Genomic DNA, 17,448 nt, shown 5'->3' with positions numbered 1-17,448 from the left:
CTGAACAGTTGTGCTGAGGGTTAAAAATAATAAAGGTCCAATTACCAGACTGTCTCCATGCTTTTAAGGACTTTTGATATCTTTGGATTATGTTTTGTGAAACCACTTTAATGCTCCCGAAAGCCATGAGTGGACCAGTGGGCTTATTTGCTCCAATAAATGTTGTGGGGTTATTTGCACTAAAGTGAAAGGCACAATAGTAGTTCAGGAGAGGAAAAGAGTTTTAGAATATAAAACAAAATGAGATGGGAAGTTACTTTTGCAAAACAAAACAACTAGCAGTTTAAGGTCAGTTGTAATAGATTGCTGAACAGGTTTCTGTCATTCAGTTTGGGGAGAGAGAAATTGAATCAATGCAAGATAATTGAGTCAGAAAGACCTAGCCCCTGGGAATTCCAGGCCTAAGGGACAGTGAGATTATTTATAGATTATTATAGATTGAGGTTAGATCAGCGTGTGCTACTAAATTTTGCTGTACCTGACATGGAGTTATCCTTGGTGAAGTTAGAGCTATATAACACTGTATGAAGGAATGAGATTAATAAAACCTCTGATGGTCTTAGAATTTAGTGTAGTAATAAAAGGTTGCTTATTGTTTAAATATTTCAATGAAGTTCCTCTAGACTCCTCATAGAGGCATAACTACCCTAGAGGAAGGGTCTTGTTTCCAAGGACAAAATGATCTTGCTCTGGAACTTGAAGCAGAAGGGTTTAGACTACACATTTCCAAGTGTCATTTTCCTCCCTGCCCCCACTTTCCCCAGGACTTCCACCAACACACAGTCCCCAGGACTTCCAGAAATTAACAGCTATTGATCTTTCTCACAACTGGGTGGTTTTGTCCTCTTTCGGTGATAACTTCTGGTTTATAATCATAGACTATTAAAATTGGAAGGGATAGTTCAGTCTTTCTGGAGCTGGAGTTGGTATTTCTTGATTAGGGGTATGATGTTTGTTTGTACTGTCTCTTCCTGAAGAAATAATTTTCTCTTGGAGTTTCTTTTCCTTTTGGGGTGTCAGAAGATGGGAGCTGGCAAGTTGGTTTATTCTAAAGAGGAAGAGATTGGTGCTTTTGTAAGGGGGGTGTGTAATTTCCTCGGTTCTGTCTTGCCACAGCAAAAATTTGAAGTGACGGATGGACCAGTGTTACAGCTCAGTTTTATTGGCAAGCAAAGGAAAATACATCCTTGAGGCATGAGGGCGGGTCTGGGCGGGTCCATGACTGGTCCTCACTCCAGTCCCTGGACCTCCCTTTGTTGTAGTTTCACGGGCTTTCCCCTTCTTTGTCTTTTAGCCACCACCATTTTGGACTCCTTTTTCCTATTCTAACTACATAACATTCCCCCCTCAAGAGATGGGAGGCCCAATTCTTTGGGAATAGGGGTATCAAAGTCTCCCTGGCTACTTCCTGCTGAACTGGGGTGGCAAGGGGCATTGGGCCTCCCCCTCTTGCTAGTTTCAAGCCTCAGAGTCCTTATAGCAGTGTCCCTCTAAGAGTGAGTGATATTTTCTGTGGTCAGCTGTAGTTTTATATATCCTTGTTAAACTGGCACTTCATGTTGTAGCCTGTTGACCAGGGCAGAGACAAAATGGGTTACACAATTGATAATACATGGAGCAATCATAAGCAGCATCAGTATGGTGATAACAAGGATTAGCAGGGGCATTAGGCAACTCCAAATTCCCTATTGCCAGGAGAAGGATCCCCAGAGAGATTGTAGCCTCCCCAAGAACTCTCCAGCTCATTCTTTGAGGTCCTGTAGGATCTAGAATGTTTTTCTTGAGGACTGTAAGACTTTCTTTAACTTAGATGGAGGTATTTACCCAGAAACAACATGTCTCATTCAAGATGGCTCAAGTCCCTCCTTATTCAGGGATCAAGAGATCTATCTCCTGTCTGTTTTGGAGTACAACCCCTGCCAAGCTGTGTTGGCTCTTTAGAGCTGTCCTGAGAAATCTTATTCCCAGAAACTTAATTTTGGGGATGTTCATTAGAATGACAATTATTTGCAGTTCTGAAGAGGTATCTGAGCTCTCCCAGGGGCTCACAGGTGTACTGAGTTTCCTCTTCTGTTTTCTTCCATGGCTTCACTCCTAAGTAGTGAATCCAGGAGTTGTGTCCTGGTACCTTGACTGCTGTGGGGGTAGAAAGTATTACAGGGTAGGGGCCCTTCCACGTGGGCTGGAGTTCAGTCTTTGGGGACCCATCTTTCCAGACTTTGATTAGGACTTGAATCGCTGACACATAGAGTGGTGACCTTTTAGAATTTTTTGGGTCCTGGTAAACACCCCATGAGTGTATATCCTGTTGGAATTGCCCAGTGGCCACGGTATAAGACTGGAGGGACTGAGCCTCTGGATCTAGGAAGAGGTGATTGACATAAACAAAAGGTCTCCCATATAGCATCTCATAAGGACTAAGACAAATCTGTTCCTTAGGGGCAATACAGGTGTGGAGGAGAGCTATTGGTAAAGCCTCTTTCCATCCCAGGGAGGTCTCTTGGGTTACCTTTTTTATCGCTGATTTTAAGAATTGGTTGGCTCTTTCTACTTTTCCTGAAGGCTGAGACCTCCAGGCACAATGGAGATAGTAAGTAATGCCCAATGCTGTAGATACCCCTTGGGTGACCTTAGAAGTAAATGATGTCCCTTTGTCACTTTGTAGTGACCTGGGCAGACCAAATCTTGGAATGATTTCATGGAACAGTTTTTTTTACCACTTCCTCAGCCTTCTCAGTCTGGGTGGGAAAGCCTTCAATCCATCCTGTGAACATATCTGTCATGACTAATAGGTAGTTATACCCTTGAGAAACTGGCATCTGGGTGAAGTTCATCTGCCAGTCCTCTCCTGGGTAGGTCCCACATTGTTGGATGGGCTGGGCCAGCTGGGGTCTTTGAGCTCCTTGGGGGTTGTTTAACTGGCATGTGGGACAAGAGGAGACCACTTGCCTTATAGTCATTTGGAAGCCTGTTCCTCTGAAGGACCTTTCTAGTAATCTTTGGAGGGCCTTTTCCCCTAAATGAGTGGTGGCATGTAAGGAGTTATCCAACTTCCATTGGAGGTTCCCAGGCAGAAAAAAGAGTCCCTCCTTTTGGAATCACTCCATATGATCTTCTTGGAAGCCTCACTTTTAGCTTTAAGAGTCTCAACTTCAGCATATGAAGGAGTTTCTGGCAAATTAGTCCGTGGAACTAAGGTGGAAACCCATATTAGGTCATTATTCTGTAAGGCTGCTCTCTTAGCTGCCTGATCGGCGCTTGGTTCCTTCATGCCGCTTCCATGCTCCCTTTTTGGTGTCCTTTATAAGGAGAAACTAAAACCTCAGTGGGCAGATGAACTGCCTCTAAGAGCCTAAGGATTTGATCACCATATTTGATTGGGGACCCTCAGGTGGTCAGATGGCCTCTTTCTTTCCAAATAGCAGCATGTGCATGTAGCACCAGAAAGGCATACTTGGGGTCAGTGTAAATGGCTACTCTTTCCTTTTCCCAGCTCTAAAGCTTGAATCAGGGCTATGAGCTCAGCTAATTGGGCTGAAGTACCTGGTGGCAAAGGGTTAGCCACGATGGTCTCAAAATTGGAGACTACTGCATATCCAGTGCTTCTTTTTTTATCCAAGACAAAGCTGCTTCCATCAGTATACCAGATTTCCTCAGGATTGGTCAGAGGATCTTCTGACAGTCACTCGGGGTTTTGTCCAGTGGTCCAAGGTTTCTAGGCAAGAGTGAAAGGGGAGAGAGCCCTTGGTGGTAGACAGGAAGGTAGCTGGGTTAAGAACCTCACAAGAGGATATAGTCAGGCCTGGATTTTCCATCAGCACTACTTGTTATATGAGGATTCTTTGATCAGACATCCATAAATGGCCTCTCCCATTCAGGAGTTGTTTCACTTAGTGGATGGTAAAAATAGTGTTAGTTTGTCCCCAAAAGAGAGTTTTAAAGCATCTTCTATCAGATCTGCAATAGCTGCAAGATTTCGAAGGCAGGGAAAGATCTCTTCCCAATAAGGGAGTTGGACCCTCAGGGACCACCTGAAACTGATGGGAAGATATTTGTCCATCCCAGCAACTAGAGAAGTGCTTGGGTGAGTGAATCTTTTTGTAATTGTTTTTCCTGTCGCACCTAAAATGGTAGAGGTTTGGGAGGACAAGGTTCCGGAGTAGGAGATCGGGACAGAGTAGGTAGCCCCTGTGTCAACCAAGGAATTCTCGGACCTACCTGCCACATCCAGTTGCACCCTTGGCTCCAGCCCCATGATGGTTATCTGTGACAGGTGGGCTGGCTGGAGCGGGCCGCTTCAGTCCTGTTGAACCATCATGAGGGAAGGCCTGGGACTTGACCTAGAGGCTCTTGGGTCCTGAGGATAGAGTGCCACCCAATGTCCCAACTGATGGCATTTGTAGCAAGCCATTTTAGGAGACTTGTCACAGTTTGGACACTCTTTGGCCCAATGTGCTGTCTGTCTACAGATTAGGCATTTGCCTCGTGCCTTATCCTTTAAGGACTTGGGGTTTGCCATAGGGCTTCTCTGGAGGGTGGCCAGCATCTGGGTATACCTTGTCTCTTTCCTTCTCTCCCTTTCCTGGGCCTTGGCCTCCCGCTCCTGTTCTATGTAAATAATAAAAGGAATTGGTGGCTGTCTGGACCATCTCATCTAAAGAGGCAGCAGGGCCCTGCTGCTGTAGCTATTGTAACTTTATCCTGATGTCTGATGCACACTGGCACAGCAATTTGTCTTTTAAAATCACCTGTCCCTTGTAAGAGTCTAAGTCCAGATTGGTAAACATTTAGAGGGCCTTTTAGCCTTTCCAGAAAGGCAGTGGGGTTCTTGTTAGACTCCTGAGTTATTGCTGAGACTGGGCATAGTTCCACAGCTAATAGGCTTCCTTCTATTTTCATGGGTGGAATTCCTTAGGGGTGAGTCTTTTTGAAGCTTATCCTACCCAATACTGTTGCAACCTGAGAGCCAGGTGTCCCCGGGTCAGGGTGCAGATCCCCAGGCAGGCTGAGGTGTGACAGCCTCCTGAAGATCGAATCCCCGGGCAGGTCTAGGCATTTCGACCCCCTGGTACCCCTGGACTAGTGGATCCCCAAGCAAGTTGAGGCATGACAACCTTCTGAGGACCAGATCCCTAGGCAGGTCAAGCAAGGCAGGTCGACCTCCTGGGACCCTGGGCTGGTGGATCCCTGAGCAGGCTGAGGCATGGCAACCTCCTGGGGACCAAATCCCTAGGCAAATTGAGGCATGTCAACCTCCTGGGACCCCAGGCTGGAGTTGGATGTCCCCAAGGTCTCTAGCATGACTAGTGCTGGGTAGGATTAAGGGGTTGTAATCTTGACTCATTGCTGGTTTGTCCACTGCGGATGGGAATAGATACCATGATGTAAAGTAATCCAAGCCTGTGCCCTGAGACTGGGAACCTGGTGAAACAGCCATAAGCCGTATCCTGTTAGTGCTCTGAGGGAATGTAAGTCATTGGTTTCTTTCATAAGAGCAGCTTAGGGTGTCTCCAGCGGTAGACATCTCATTGTCATAGACCCACTTTAGGTAATAACAGAAGTAATGACAAAGGAGTGGGTTATCTGGTCCTGTTGGGGGTGTTAGGAGTATTTTAATAATAATAAGTGGGGTGGGGTGATGTTGCCTACAAGGGGGCAGGGTCCTGGTTGTAGGAGTTAGTAAGTGGCTTAAGAACAAATTGATGAGGCAACAGACCAGATGTTCCATAAAAGTGGAGTGGAGATTTGATCCAGGAGTATGTTTGTAACTTTAAGAGAAGGGTGGTAAGGTTTTGGGCCCAAATGGCCTGTAGGGCTAACTCCCAGAGTTGCAAATATTATCCCTGGAAGCCCAATTGCCCTTGAAGGGATGCCACCAACAGATGGACTTCTAGCAGGCATTGTGGGCCTGTCACCTGCCCCAAAGGGTTCATTGAGAGATGCTGTTGTTGCACATGTTGTAGGAAACATGGAAGATGAGGACCTGAATATCTAGAGAGATTGGATATTATACAGTAAGTCTCTCCCAAGGGCCAACTATTTTCTAGTTGTCTCTCCAGAAGATTGTAGAGGCAACATTTTGGGCCTGGATGGGGCTCAGGAAAAGAGCATGAAACAGGAGGGAGAGGGGCAGGGCACAACAACAACAACAAACTTTATGTTAGCCCAAAGGCATAACAAAAACTGATTAAAATCAAATGGGTCCAAGATGACAAGTCAGATTCAACTAAACCTTGATCCTCAATATGCAAGCTAAATGACACAGCCAGAGGTGCCAGGACAGTTCCAAGGCACTGTCAAAAGACCGAGGAGTGGGTGGCTCCCCAGTTGTCAGAATGATCCTCCCACTCATTAGCATATGAAATCACCCAGCTCAGGGAAAACTAACCACACCACTCTCGCCCTCTGCAACGGCCACACCCTGTGGAGTGTGCGTCTCTCTAAATCTGAACAAATCCACCTCTTAGTTATCACTGTGTGTCTCACTGAATTTTTTGCAATGAGGCATCAAGAGCCTGAGCTTCATTAGGTCCTAAAACCAGGCACCATGGGTTTTGGCCGGTTTCAAGTCCCAGTCAGATATGACTGAGTGACTAAGCATAGTACAGAGTCCCTGCCATGTGGGTTTGAGTCCCAATCTTAGGTAAATGGTTTCAAGCACAACTTTCAGAAATAGCAAGATGATGACCTGTCCAATACTTTGTAAGCAGTGGCATAGAAGGAGGGAGGAGCTGAAGGATGGGAGGAAAAAGCACTGGGAAAAATGTGCCAAGGAATCCCCTTCATAACCTGCCGGAAAATCTGCTAAATACCTAACCTGTGCTCACAGTTTTCATTGGCCTGATCCTTGGCACAAAGAAGATTAAGGACCAAAGAACTCCCACCCACTTTGGCAACAGCTACTAGGGCACCACACATAGTGGAGCCTTCAGGACACCCTGGGGCACCCACTGCTGCTCGCCTGTTCGCAGAGGGTTCAAGCAAACAAGAAACGAGAGATTGTAAACGAATTAAGATTTTGTTAGTCATATGTCCTTCCAGCCACAGGAGGGAGGACTTCCTACCTGAATTGGTGGTCTCCTGGAATCTGAGACTGAGCCATGTGAGCTTTCTGCTGAGTTTGTTTTTGCTGTCCCAGTTTCCAGCACAGTGGGCTTCTTGTCACTTCCCCTGCACTGGGTTTTCTTTGTGTTCAGCTTCCACCGTGGAAGCTTTCACTGAGTTGGGCTTCTGCTGTGCTTGGCTTCTGACTCATGGGGGCCAAGCCGAGATTGTTTCAGCCAGGTTAAACCCGAGTCATGGCACCATATATGTCAGAGGAGTGTGTAATTTCCTCGGTTCTGTCTTACCGCAGCAAAAATTTGAAGTAGGGGATGGACCAGTGTTATAGCTCAGTTTTATTGGAAAGCAAAGGAAAACACACCCTCGGAGCATGAGGGTGGGCCAATCTAAAAGACACGAAGAGGCCCTGGTTCAATTTTGGCTTTTCTTTTATTATGTTTTTTTTCTCCTCTCCCTGAGCCTGCTCTATGTAAATTGGGCTAGCCAGGAGGGCTGTTTGTTTTACCTGAGGTTCTCACTCTGGTCCTCGGACCTTCCTTTGTTCTATTTCTGCAGGCTTTTCCCTTCTTTGTCTTTTAGCCACCACCATTTTGGACTCCTTTTTCCTATTCTAACTACCTAACACTATGAAAGATGTCAAGTGGCTTTCTTATCTTCTGAGTCACCTGAGTGGTGGTGGGGGCATTTGTTTTCTACTTCTCATTTTTAGTTATTCCTCTCTTATTTACAGCATACTTATGCAGAAATCTATGTGAAATGAATGGTTATATATAAATAAAAATGTTTTCTCTTTTTTGTCATAGGTGTTGGTATTTTGGATAGTTTTTCATTGGTTTCTTTTCCTTTGATTTCAGCCTCAAAGGTTTCCAGTTTGCCTCCTTTGTGATCACAAGGGTATCAATAAACATGGTTTTTTATTTGGTTCTTTCCTTCACGATGATACCGTTGTATGCAGTATCATACATAAAAAAACAACCTGTTTTTACCTGGAATCAGCTGATATGAAGGTGATACTTCATTTACTTTCCTCCTATTCACAAAGCAAACACTTTTATCTGTTTTTCTTTTTCTCTGGTGGTTGCCCCATCCTGTGACCACTGGCCTATGCAACTAGGAAGGATAGACAGGCCAAGGGACTCTACAACTGGGAGAAATCTAGCACCATGTAGTTCTGCCTCTGCATCTGGCAGCTCTTCCTTGGTGCATTGTGCCTGTGATGCTGTGTTAGCCCTTGCCCCTGGAGATCCTCAGGGTCACAGAACTCTGCCCTGATCAAAAGCCTGGGAGAAAGTTACAGTGATTGCTTATAAATACTCTTGACTCTGAGCTGTGATTTTAAACTTCCCTCTACTCTATATGTGTTCAGCTGCTCAGACATGTCCAACTCTTTGCAGCCCCATGGACTGTAGCCCACCAGGCTCCTCTGCCCATGGAGTTTTCCAGGCAGGAATATTGGAGCGGACTGCCATTTCCTGCTCCAGGGGATCTTCCCTCTCCAGGGATCAAACCTGCATCTCTTGCATCTTCTGCATTAGCAGGCAGATTCTTTACCACCAGGGCCACCTGGGAAACCCCTCTACTCTATAATGGAGATATATAAGGCAGTGGGGAGAAAAGGAAACCTAACATAGTAATTTTAAGAACTCAGGCCTTACAATTAAGTAGAAAGTGAAGTCTCAGTTGTGTCCAGTTCTTTGCAATCCCGTGGACTGTAGCCTACCAGGCTCCTCTGTCCATGGGATTCTCCAGGCAAGAATACTGGAGTGGATTGCCATTTCCTTCTCCAGGAGATCTTCCCGACCCAGGGATCAAACCCAGGTCTCCCGCTTTACAGGGAGATGTTTTACCCTCTGAGTCACCAGGGAAGCCCAGAACTAAGTAGACTCAGGTTTAAATCCAAACTCTACGACTTAACTGCTGTGTGACCTATAACATCTGTGTCATTATGATGGTATCTGTCCTTCACAACTTGACCCTCATCTACGTTTCCAGTCTTATCTCCTGCCACTTTCCTTCTCATTGTCTACTCTCCTCTACCCCTAACACTTGTGTTTTATCCAGGAACTACGTGGGAGGTTGTTGATAAAATCTCTGGATCCATCTCAGATCTAATGTATTGGAAGCTGTACTTTATGAAGTAAGTGCACATTAAAACTTAACAAGCTCTAGTCTAAGCAACTTCCTGGAACTTTGATTCCTGGAAGAAACAATGCTACACTCCAGCCTATGACTGCTGATGATATGTGAATGTCGTCTGGAAAAGTATGATATGCTTTGCAACTTGAGGTATTCTTTGAATTATTCCCAGCCAAACCATGTCTTAAATTAGAGGTCCTTGAACAACTAGCTTCCTTGGTTGCCTTCATTTCCAGCCCTTTGAAATTCATCCTGCTCTTTTCTCATGTTTTTCTGGGACTTTCCTTCTGAATCCAGAGAAAGCCTCCTCACCAGCAAGGAGCTTAAGCAGACTCAAATGCTTGCTATGTATAATAATGCTATATTAGGTACAGCATGGGGTATAGAAATTCAAAGACTGTCTGACTCTGAGCGACCTTTTTATTTAGTTGGAAAGATAGAAAGATACAGAGTGAAATAACTTTTATGCTCCTTTGTCTATTATCACATCTTCTGAATTTTTGCATATGGTATGTTTCTGTGATGTTGGTAGGAAGGGATTATTAAACCTTTTTCTTAGATAAGGAAGTCAGGTTTAAAAATATTAAGGATTATTAATGCCATGGCTATTAAAGAGCTAGGATATATATTCATGTCTTCCAGCTCCAGCTTTTTTCTTTTTTAAAATATTGTGCCACACTGTACCTTCTAATATCAAATTAATTTAAAGAAAAAAAACCATACAGGGTTACAGAAGTAATTGTGGGAATTAAGAGGAAAGAAATTCTTTTACTGAAGGAGTCTGAGGAGGCTTCAGTGAAGGAGCAATTAGCAGGATTTTGAAAGACAAACAGGATTTATCTGGACAGAGATGGGATAAGCAATCTAAAAAGAGGACAAGAAGCAGAAAAGCACAGAGTCTGTTTAAAGAATAATGATGAGACAGTGTTGTTAGGCTGTTCTTATTTGGAATCTGGATTGTTCCAATCCAACTGAACGAGGCATCTGAACTTCGCAGGTGTGGGAACTGTATTTAGGGTAGAGGGACCACAGTGATTTCTTACTTTTTGTTTCATACTCTTGCACAAAATCCACTGTGCTGAGAGCCAGGGAGATACGACTGCATACATTTTCCTGGTGGGACCTAAAAATGGGAGTTTCTCGGCCGGGTTGTGTTTTATAGACTACCACAGCTGCTTTTTAAGGGCACTGTATTACTTGTGGATGGTTGGGAATAAGTTCTCTTCCTTTTTAGGAGAATGTGGGTAGATGGTGTGCAGGACCACAGAAAAAATAGTGACCTTCAGAAAGCGGCTGAGATCAAGATCAAGTGTAAGCTTGTAAGTGTAAACTTAAGACCAGGAAACAGAACCCTGGATATTATAAAGGGGATTTTTCAGGTGTGCAGAGGCTCTGAAATCCGAATTGGTTTAGACCTAGAAGGAAACGGCGTCTGATTTGTCTTTCAAAGTGAGAAGGACCCCCTACCCTTGGGGTCAGCCGCCCTCGTAACAGGACCTGCCTTTGTGACGTGGCCGGCAGCCGCAGTCTTATAGCTAATACCTGGGTGAGTGAGGTTCAGAGCCAGTGGCCCCGCGGAAGCGGGAGCGGGGTCATGGCTGAAGGGGTTGAGCCCATGGACGAATCCCAAGGTACTGAAGTTAAAACCCAGCAGCCCACAGAAAGAGTCCTCGCGGGACCGCTGAGGCGGGGCTCGGGCTCCGTGCTCAAGGTGTCCCAGCTATTGCTCCGCGCCATCGCCGGGCACAAAAGGCTGACCCTAGCGGCTCTCAAGAAAGAGTTTGGAAATGCGGGCTACGAGGTGCGCAGGAAGTGCGGCCGCCTCTTGGGCGAAGGGTCCAGGTCTGAAGGGAAGGGCCTTCTCCTCCGGGTGAGCGGTAGCGAAGCCGCCGGCTGCTTCAGGATCTGGAAGGTTCCTAAGCCGAAGAGAAAGCCAGGACGCCCAAGGCTGGAGGAGGGCGTGCGCTCGCCGAGGACCCCTCTCCAGGCGCGGAACTCATGCAGGCGCAGGCGCTCTGCGCGCGGGACGGTGGCCAGGAAGGCATGGAAGGGGCGCTTGAGGGCCGACTCGAGGAAGGTGAGGTCAAGGGCCAAGGACCTGGTGAGTTCCAGAACCAAGGAGAAGGGGAGGGCCAAGAAGGAAGACATCAGGCCCAGATCCCGAAATGAGAAGAGGCCAAGCTCCAAGGCTAGGGAAGAAAAGAAGCAGGACCCGGAGAAGCCGGTGAAACGGACCGTCCAGAGGCCAACTTCTGCTAAAACCGACCGGACTTCGCTTGGGCAGGCGAAGACGTGCGACTCGAGGGCTACTCGCACCAAGACTTCTACTAAAGCTGAAGGTGCTCGGAGCGCCACCGGGAGTCCATAGTGTGGGAGCCATGCGCCTTCCTCCAGGCACAGATGCCTTTCCCCATAGGCTTCAGTGAGCGCAGCTCCCCACATTCGTTGAAATGAACAAAACTATATACAAGACCTTTCCACCACATTGTGTCTGTTTCCTCTTTGCCGCACCTGAAGGGGAAAGGGTGGGTGTTGAGCTGAGACCTGTAGCAGAAGCCTGTCGGTTGAAGACAGAACAAGGAGTATGACATTCTGTTTCTGCTGCAGGAGCCAGGAAAATGCCTTTCAAAAGGAAAAAAAAAAACCAGGTAGAAGAGAGCCAGCACCTTCACGGGGTTAGAGGATGTGTTGGATTAATGTTAGACAGCCTAGCAAATCTAAATTGAGTTTTGGAGAGAAAGGCAAGTAAGGAGTGAAGTGGGGGGCATCACTGGGGCAAGAGAATAGACAGACTTTAGGTTAAGTGGTCCCACTAATCCAAAGTGTTCTTACTGGAAATTCCTTTTAGAAGACGACCTGTCTCCCGCAATTGATTGTAATGCATTTGTAATTTTTGCCCTGATTTGATAATTTTTTTAACTTAGAAAAATATGTCTTATATATTAATTCTCAATTGAGTGACAGTGTGTGTGAAAGCATCTAGCACAAGGCTTGAGTCATGGTAGGTGCTTATCACAAGAATTATATATGAATATAAATGATTTGTGATAGAGCGATAATGTGCTACCACAGAAAACTATACTGGATCAGTGCTTAAGAGAGCAGGATCCTAGTCAAAGTGCTGCCAATCTGACCTTAACTAAGTTATTTAATCATTCATGGTTTCCTTCTCTGTTTAAAAAAATGCTGGAATTAGAGTAGGATTCTTTTAGGTGATCTTAAGTGTCCGTAAAATGATAAGAGGGACTTAGACATCATGGTGTATGCTTTAATTGACAAAATTCATTAAGGGAATTATCAGCTGGGAAAGCACTAGCTCCTAGTGAGGAAACTACTAAGATATACAGAATGCATATCAGAAATAAAAGAAGATGGGGAAGGCCAAATAATGAATAGCTAGATCTTTGCTCTTCTCAAAACACATGTGCTAAGCACTGTATACCAAATTGGAGCAAATATATGATTTCTTTGGGTTCTGAAAGCAGGCAATGAAGCCCACTATGAGAAGAGTTCTCATGCTGTCGGCCAGGACAGGACACAGAAATGGTTCTTTGGGAAGTAAACATCAGAGCTTTTTAGAGTATACCTGACCAAACTTTTCCCAGAAAATTCTGATATCTTTTGTAAGGGGGCACGGGATTTATATTTAAAACAAACTTACAAGTGATGCTAATATTCACTTGCACCTTTAAATGAGGATCACCTCCTTTAAGCTTATACAATGTAACAGCAAAACGCATGCCCTGTATTTCATCTATAGATGATCTGAACTTTGAAATTTTCCCCAGCTGTAATTAGTTTTACTATGCACTTGAAATGTCTGTAAAAGGCAGAATGAAGCAAACAATCAGAAAATAGCCACCTGAAGAAAAGGCAAAGAGAAACATTGTCTACTGAACACAATTAGAACAAACTAATCAAATGCCTGTATGATCGCCAGATGTTACTGCCCCTTTATAGTTCCAGGACGTTTTTATTTAAAGAACAAGATGGTCTCAAATTAGAAATCCCTTTCCCCTAAATTAGGATGGGAAGGACACTGGCAACAACTTGTTTTCTATATTTCCTAGGAATCTTCATGCTTCTGTTTGTATTATGATGTTTTTCTTCATCTAAGCAAATGTTATTAATCACTCAGTAAACTTACCAAATTAAGTAAATTATATAATTTACATAGCTAACAATGGTCATTTCAGATTATTTTCATTGATATGCTTTAGGGTGACTGTACTCTGATTAAATATAAGGCATGATCTTAACTCATAGGTAGGCCATTCAGATTGTTTAGGTCATGATTCTAACTGGATACTTCTGTGGAGAAACTGCGAAGAATAGCTCACTTCATCCCTAGTGTTCATTGGTGACTAAGTGTCTGCAAGATTCTATATGTTTTGCTGAGAATAAAGATGGATAAAACATAATCCCCACTTTTTAGTGCTCACATTCTAGTGGCATATTTGGATATTTAACTTTGGTCAGAGCACTGGTCTCAAAACAATAGATTTCTCCTGTTCTTCCTTCTCCTCTGGGGATCTCTAACATGGCAAGGCTGTCTGGTTGGACTGCAGATTCAGCCAAAACCTAAGTGCCTAGTAAGGACAGGAAGATAGGCCATTTGGGGAATTGATAGAGGGACACCATGCTGAAAGGGGCTCAAAGAAAGCGAAAGGATTTGGAAGAGAGGAACTGAAGACTGGCTGAGGGGGTGCCTGAGTCCTGTCAGTGCTAGGAAAGACATCGATATGGTAAGAACCAAGTCAGGATGTCAGTAGTCCACTGGAGTTGGCAGAGAGAACAGGCCCATCAATGAACAATCACAGTTGTGTTTCTCCTCCTCCTCTTGTCAGTTCCTTGCTTCTTCCCTGTGTTGGTTAGCGGAGAGGCTAGACATGTCAAAAGCTTTATTCCAAGTGACTGGGGGGAATTAAGAGTGAATGCAAGAAAATAAGGAAACACATGGAGCACAAGGCAGGTGGCAAACAGCCTGGCTGGTGTTAAGAAAGCTGCAGAGACACATCACCCCTAAGCAGTAATACGACTGAAGCTCTTGAAGGCAACTCCCATGGAGCAGAGCAAAGCCTTTCGGGTGTACCCAGTGCCTGCAGAGTGGTTTCCTGCCCCCATCCCAGTGAAGCTCCATGGGTAAGAGGCCATGTCAGTGGGTCACAGGCTGGTTGGTTTCCCCTAGGCCAGTTTTCCATGATTTTTCCCCATGTTGTTTCTCACCTTGTCCTCTTGATACCCTCTACCAGATGCCCATCCTCTTCACCCTAAATGGTGAATGTATCTGGTGGACTCAATTGTACAGGTTTCTTCTGGGTCCCCCCAAACTTACAGTAATTGTGAATTTGTCTGGGAGGTCAATTCACTCACCATCTCAGGTTCCAGACTTGGGCTCAGCACTTTAAGGGTCTCCTGAGAGTGGGTCAGCACTTAATCAACCCTGAGATGGAAGGCCGCCTTATATTTGTGTGCAAGGTCCTTGTTCCCTCACCCTTGGCCTGGCTTCCTCAGCACTCTGCTCCCTCAGTCTCCAGAATGGGTTGCGTCCCCAGATGATGGAAGTGACATCTGGGAGCCAAGTCACTAGGGAGGGAGGTGGGAAGACCTAACGTGGGTACCTTAAGGTGTTTCTTTCAGGAAGGGCAGCAAGGGGACTCCTGCATGGCTATGTGACTCCCCCTAGAGCTGTCTGGTGTTCCCCACTTTGTTGTATCAGGAAAGAAGAGCTGAGAATGGAGGGGAGAGGAGAGGATGGAGAGAGGAAGCCAGTGACACAGCCAATACATTCTTTATTCAACTGACAGGGACCATGAAGAGTAGATTATAGATCTCTATAGATAGAGATGAAGGTCCCTGGTTGGATGATCCATAGGAAGTTCACTGTCCATCAGAGGGAACTAAGTCAGACAATAGCTAGAAGTCTGGAAGTTAGGCTGGATGGCCAGTGGGTATACACCCCTGAGGCTGCCTGATGCATGGTGTTTTGAGGTATGGCAGCAAAGTGCTGGCAAGGGAGGGGTCAGCTGAGGAAGATGCTGAGTATAGGGACCATGGCCATACTCAATCCTCCAGGCCTGGAACAGCCCTCACCTGGCACACAGTAAGCACACAAAAAATGGCTTGTAGAATTGAAGCTTATTCTCAGGAGCCAAAAGAGACAGGAGGGGACTGAGTTTTGGAAACTGCATCAAGGGAAGAAGAGTCTGTAGGGAGAGTGTAAAGGGCCTGGGTTTGGCAGTACAGGCAACCTTGGCCAAGTCCAGATGTGGGAAGGTATGTACAAGAGAGAGGGGTAGAATAGGGTGATGGTAGCTGAGCTGCTACAGCGAAGCCAAGAATCTGAGGGAAGAAAGTGGGAAGTGTGACGAAAGGACCCTTCTTAGTAGGCTTGAAGATGAAAGAAAAGAAACTGGACAATAGGCAGAGGTACAGGTAGCAAGTAGGCTCACAATAGAATGGAACTGGCTAGAAACTGGAAGAGAGAAACTATAACGGAAGAAGGGTAGGAAATTGGGAAGGAATTGGGAAAAACAAATGCCCTTGGGAAGGTGTGGCATTCCCCAGGAAAAACAAAAGAGAGAACCAAACCAAATGAAAGAGCAGTGGGAGTGAAGAGTGGAAGAAGAGCTGTTTATTGGACAGATGGAGGCAGTGACAGGAGAGAGGTAGAGCCCGAGGCCTAGAGTTTCTCTGCCTTAGGAGAGAGAAGCCAATCATCTCCAAAGAGACCAGGGTTCATGCTAATCTTTTGACCTTGCAGAGCCCCAAAGAGGTAGCAGGTTTGCAAGGATCCTCATGGGTATGTCTAGGACAGAGGGTGAAGGAGGTATCAGGGCCAAGACAGAATCTTCAAAGCAGAATACATTTTTCATATAGGCACTGTGGCTTAATTAGTTACAACGTCTACCTAGTGAACAGTCTAGGTTCAGATTTCATGTCATATCTTACTAAGTGAGCCTGGTTTCCTCTTATGTCCTGGGGGTTTCTCTGATCCTCCTGCTGCCCTTGCCCACAGGGTTGGCCAAATCATGGTGAGAAATTCTTTGCATGGCACCTTATTGGTCTTCAGTGCAATTGTGAGGTAAGAATACTTGGGTCCTTAAGGGCTTGGGACAGATGGCCTTACTCTGCCTCTGTGCTGAGTAAATGCCCACCCCTTTGCCTCCAGGGCAACTCATATTAGGCCTGAAAAGGACCAGGTAAGGAGGACCATTTCTTTGGATGTCCATTTTTGTTTTATGTTGGATTTACCATCTTTGAGATGTCTGCTCCTTTTTGTCTTTTTAGATTTCTAGACTGGTGAAACCTCAGTTTTAGAAGCTCCAGCCTCAACCAATTACAGAAGCTTAGTAGTTACCCCACCAGTTTCTGAAATTGGTGACTAACCCAGTTCTTATCCTGACTTAAGGATGGTGGAATACCTTGGGACTCAAGAGGAATTGAACTGAGGAGCATCTATCCTAGGATTTTGCAGAAAATAAATCTGAGAACATGGGTGTCAAGATTCCATCTCTCCCTATTTGAAGAGGGTGAGGAACCACTGGTTAAAATGGAATCTGGATCTCCTAGCCATTGGTTCCATTTGTTCCATCCCACACTTGGGTCCACATCAAATACCCTGGAAGGCAGGTTAAAGACCAATTGCTGGATTCCATCCCCACAGTTTCTGAATGTTTGTCCAGGGTGAAAATTTGTATTTCTAAGATAACTTCTTCTAGGTGATGTTGATGTTGCTTGTCCAGAGATTCACTTGAGACCCATACATTTTGCCATCTCAGAATCTCTAAGGGATCCAAGGGAATAGATTTCACTTTTTGTTGTTGCCCAGCCCCGTTTACCCCCATCCAGAGCACTCAACTGAACAGAGCTGGAAAGAACTTGTTCTCTGGAACCTCTGGTTCTGAGTCAGGGCTCACTTTGCCCTTGATGGAAACAAGAAATAGTGATTTGATTGTAGGAGTGCTGGAAAGGGGAGGATTTTATCCCAAGTTATCAACTCTTTGCTCCCTGAATGCATAACATTTTAACAAGGGAACTTTCCCTCCTTCCACTATCAGAGCTACAGCTTAAAATGTAGATAGCTCTGGGAAAGTCAACCCTTTGGCTGTAGTCTCCACTGTAAGGGATTCTTTGCAGAGATACCCTAATGGGGTGGAAAGGCAGGGATACTTGGGTTCTGAATAGGGTAGAGGCACCACACAGAGGAAAAAAGGTGACAGGTTCCTAAAGACAGACTTCCCTATTTTA

General features: G+C 45.4%; 1 protein-coding gene across 1 annotated transcript; it reads left to right on the top strand.

Moving 5' to 3' along the window:
- Positions 1–10,573: 10,573 nt before the first annotated feature.
- LOC122678121 (testis-specific H1 histone) lies at positions 10,574–11,681 on the top strand. Its single transcript, XM_043878646.1, has one exon. The coding sequence runs from the start codon at positions 10,793–10,795 to the stop codon at positions 11,564–11,566; it is 774 nt and encodes a 257-aa protein (XP_043734581.1). The 5' UTR covers positions 10,574–10,792; the 3' UTR covers positions 11,567–11,681.
- The last annotated feature ends 5,767 nt before the right edge of the window (positions 11,682–17,448 follow it).

Source organism: Cervus elaphus, chromosome 3, assembly GCF_910594005.1.
Source record: "Cervus elaphus chromosome 3, mCerEla1.1, whole genome shotgun sequence".
In the NCBI taxonomy this organism is placed as follows: Eukaryota; Metazoa; Chordata; class Mammalia; order Artiodactyla; family Cervidae; genus Cervus; species Cervus elaphus.
This window is presented reverse-complemented; position numbering and strand designations above follow the sequence as displayed.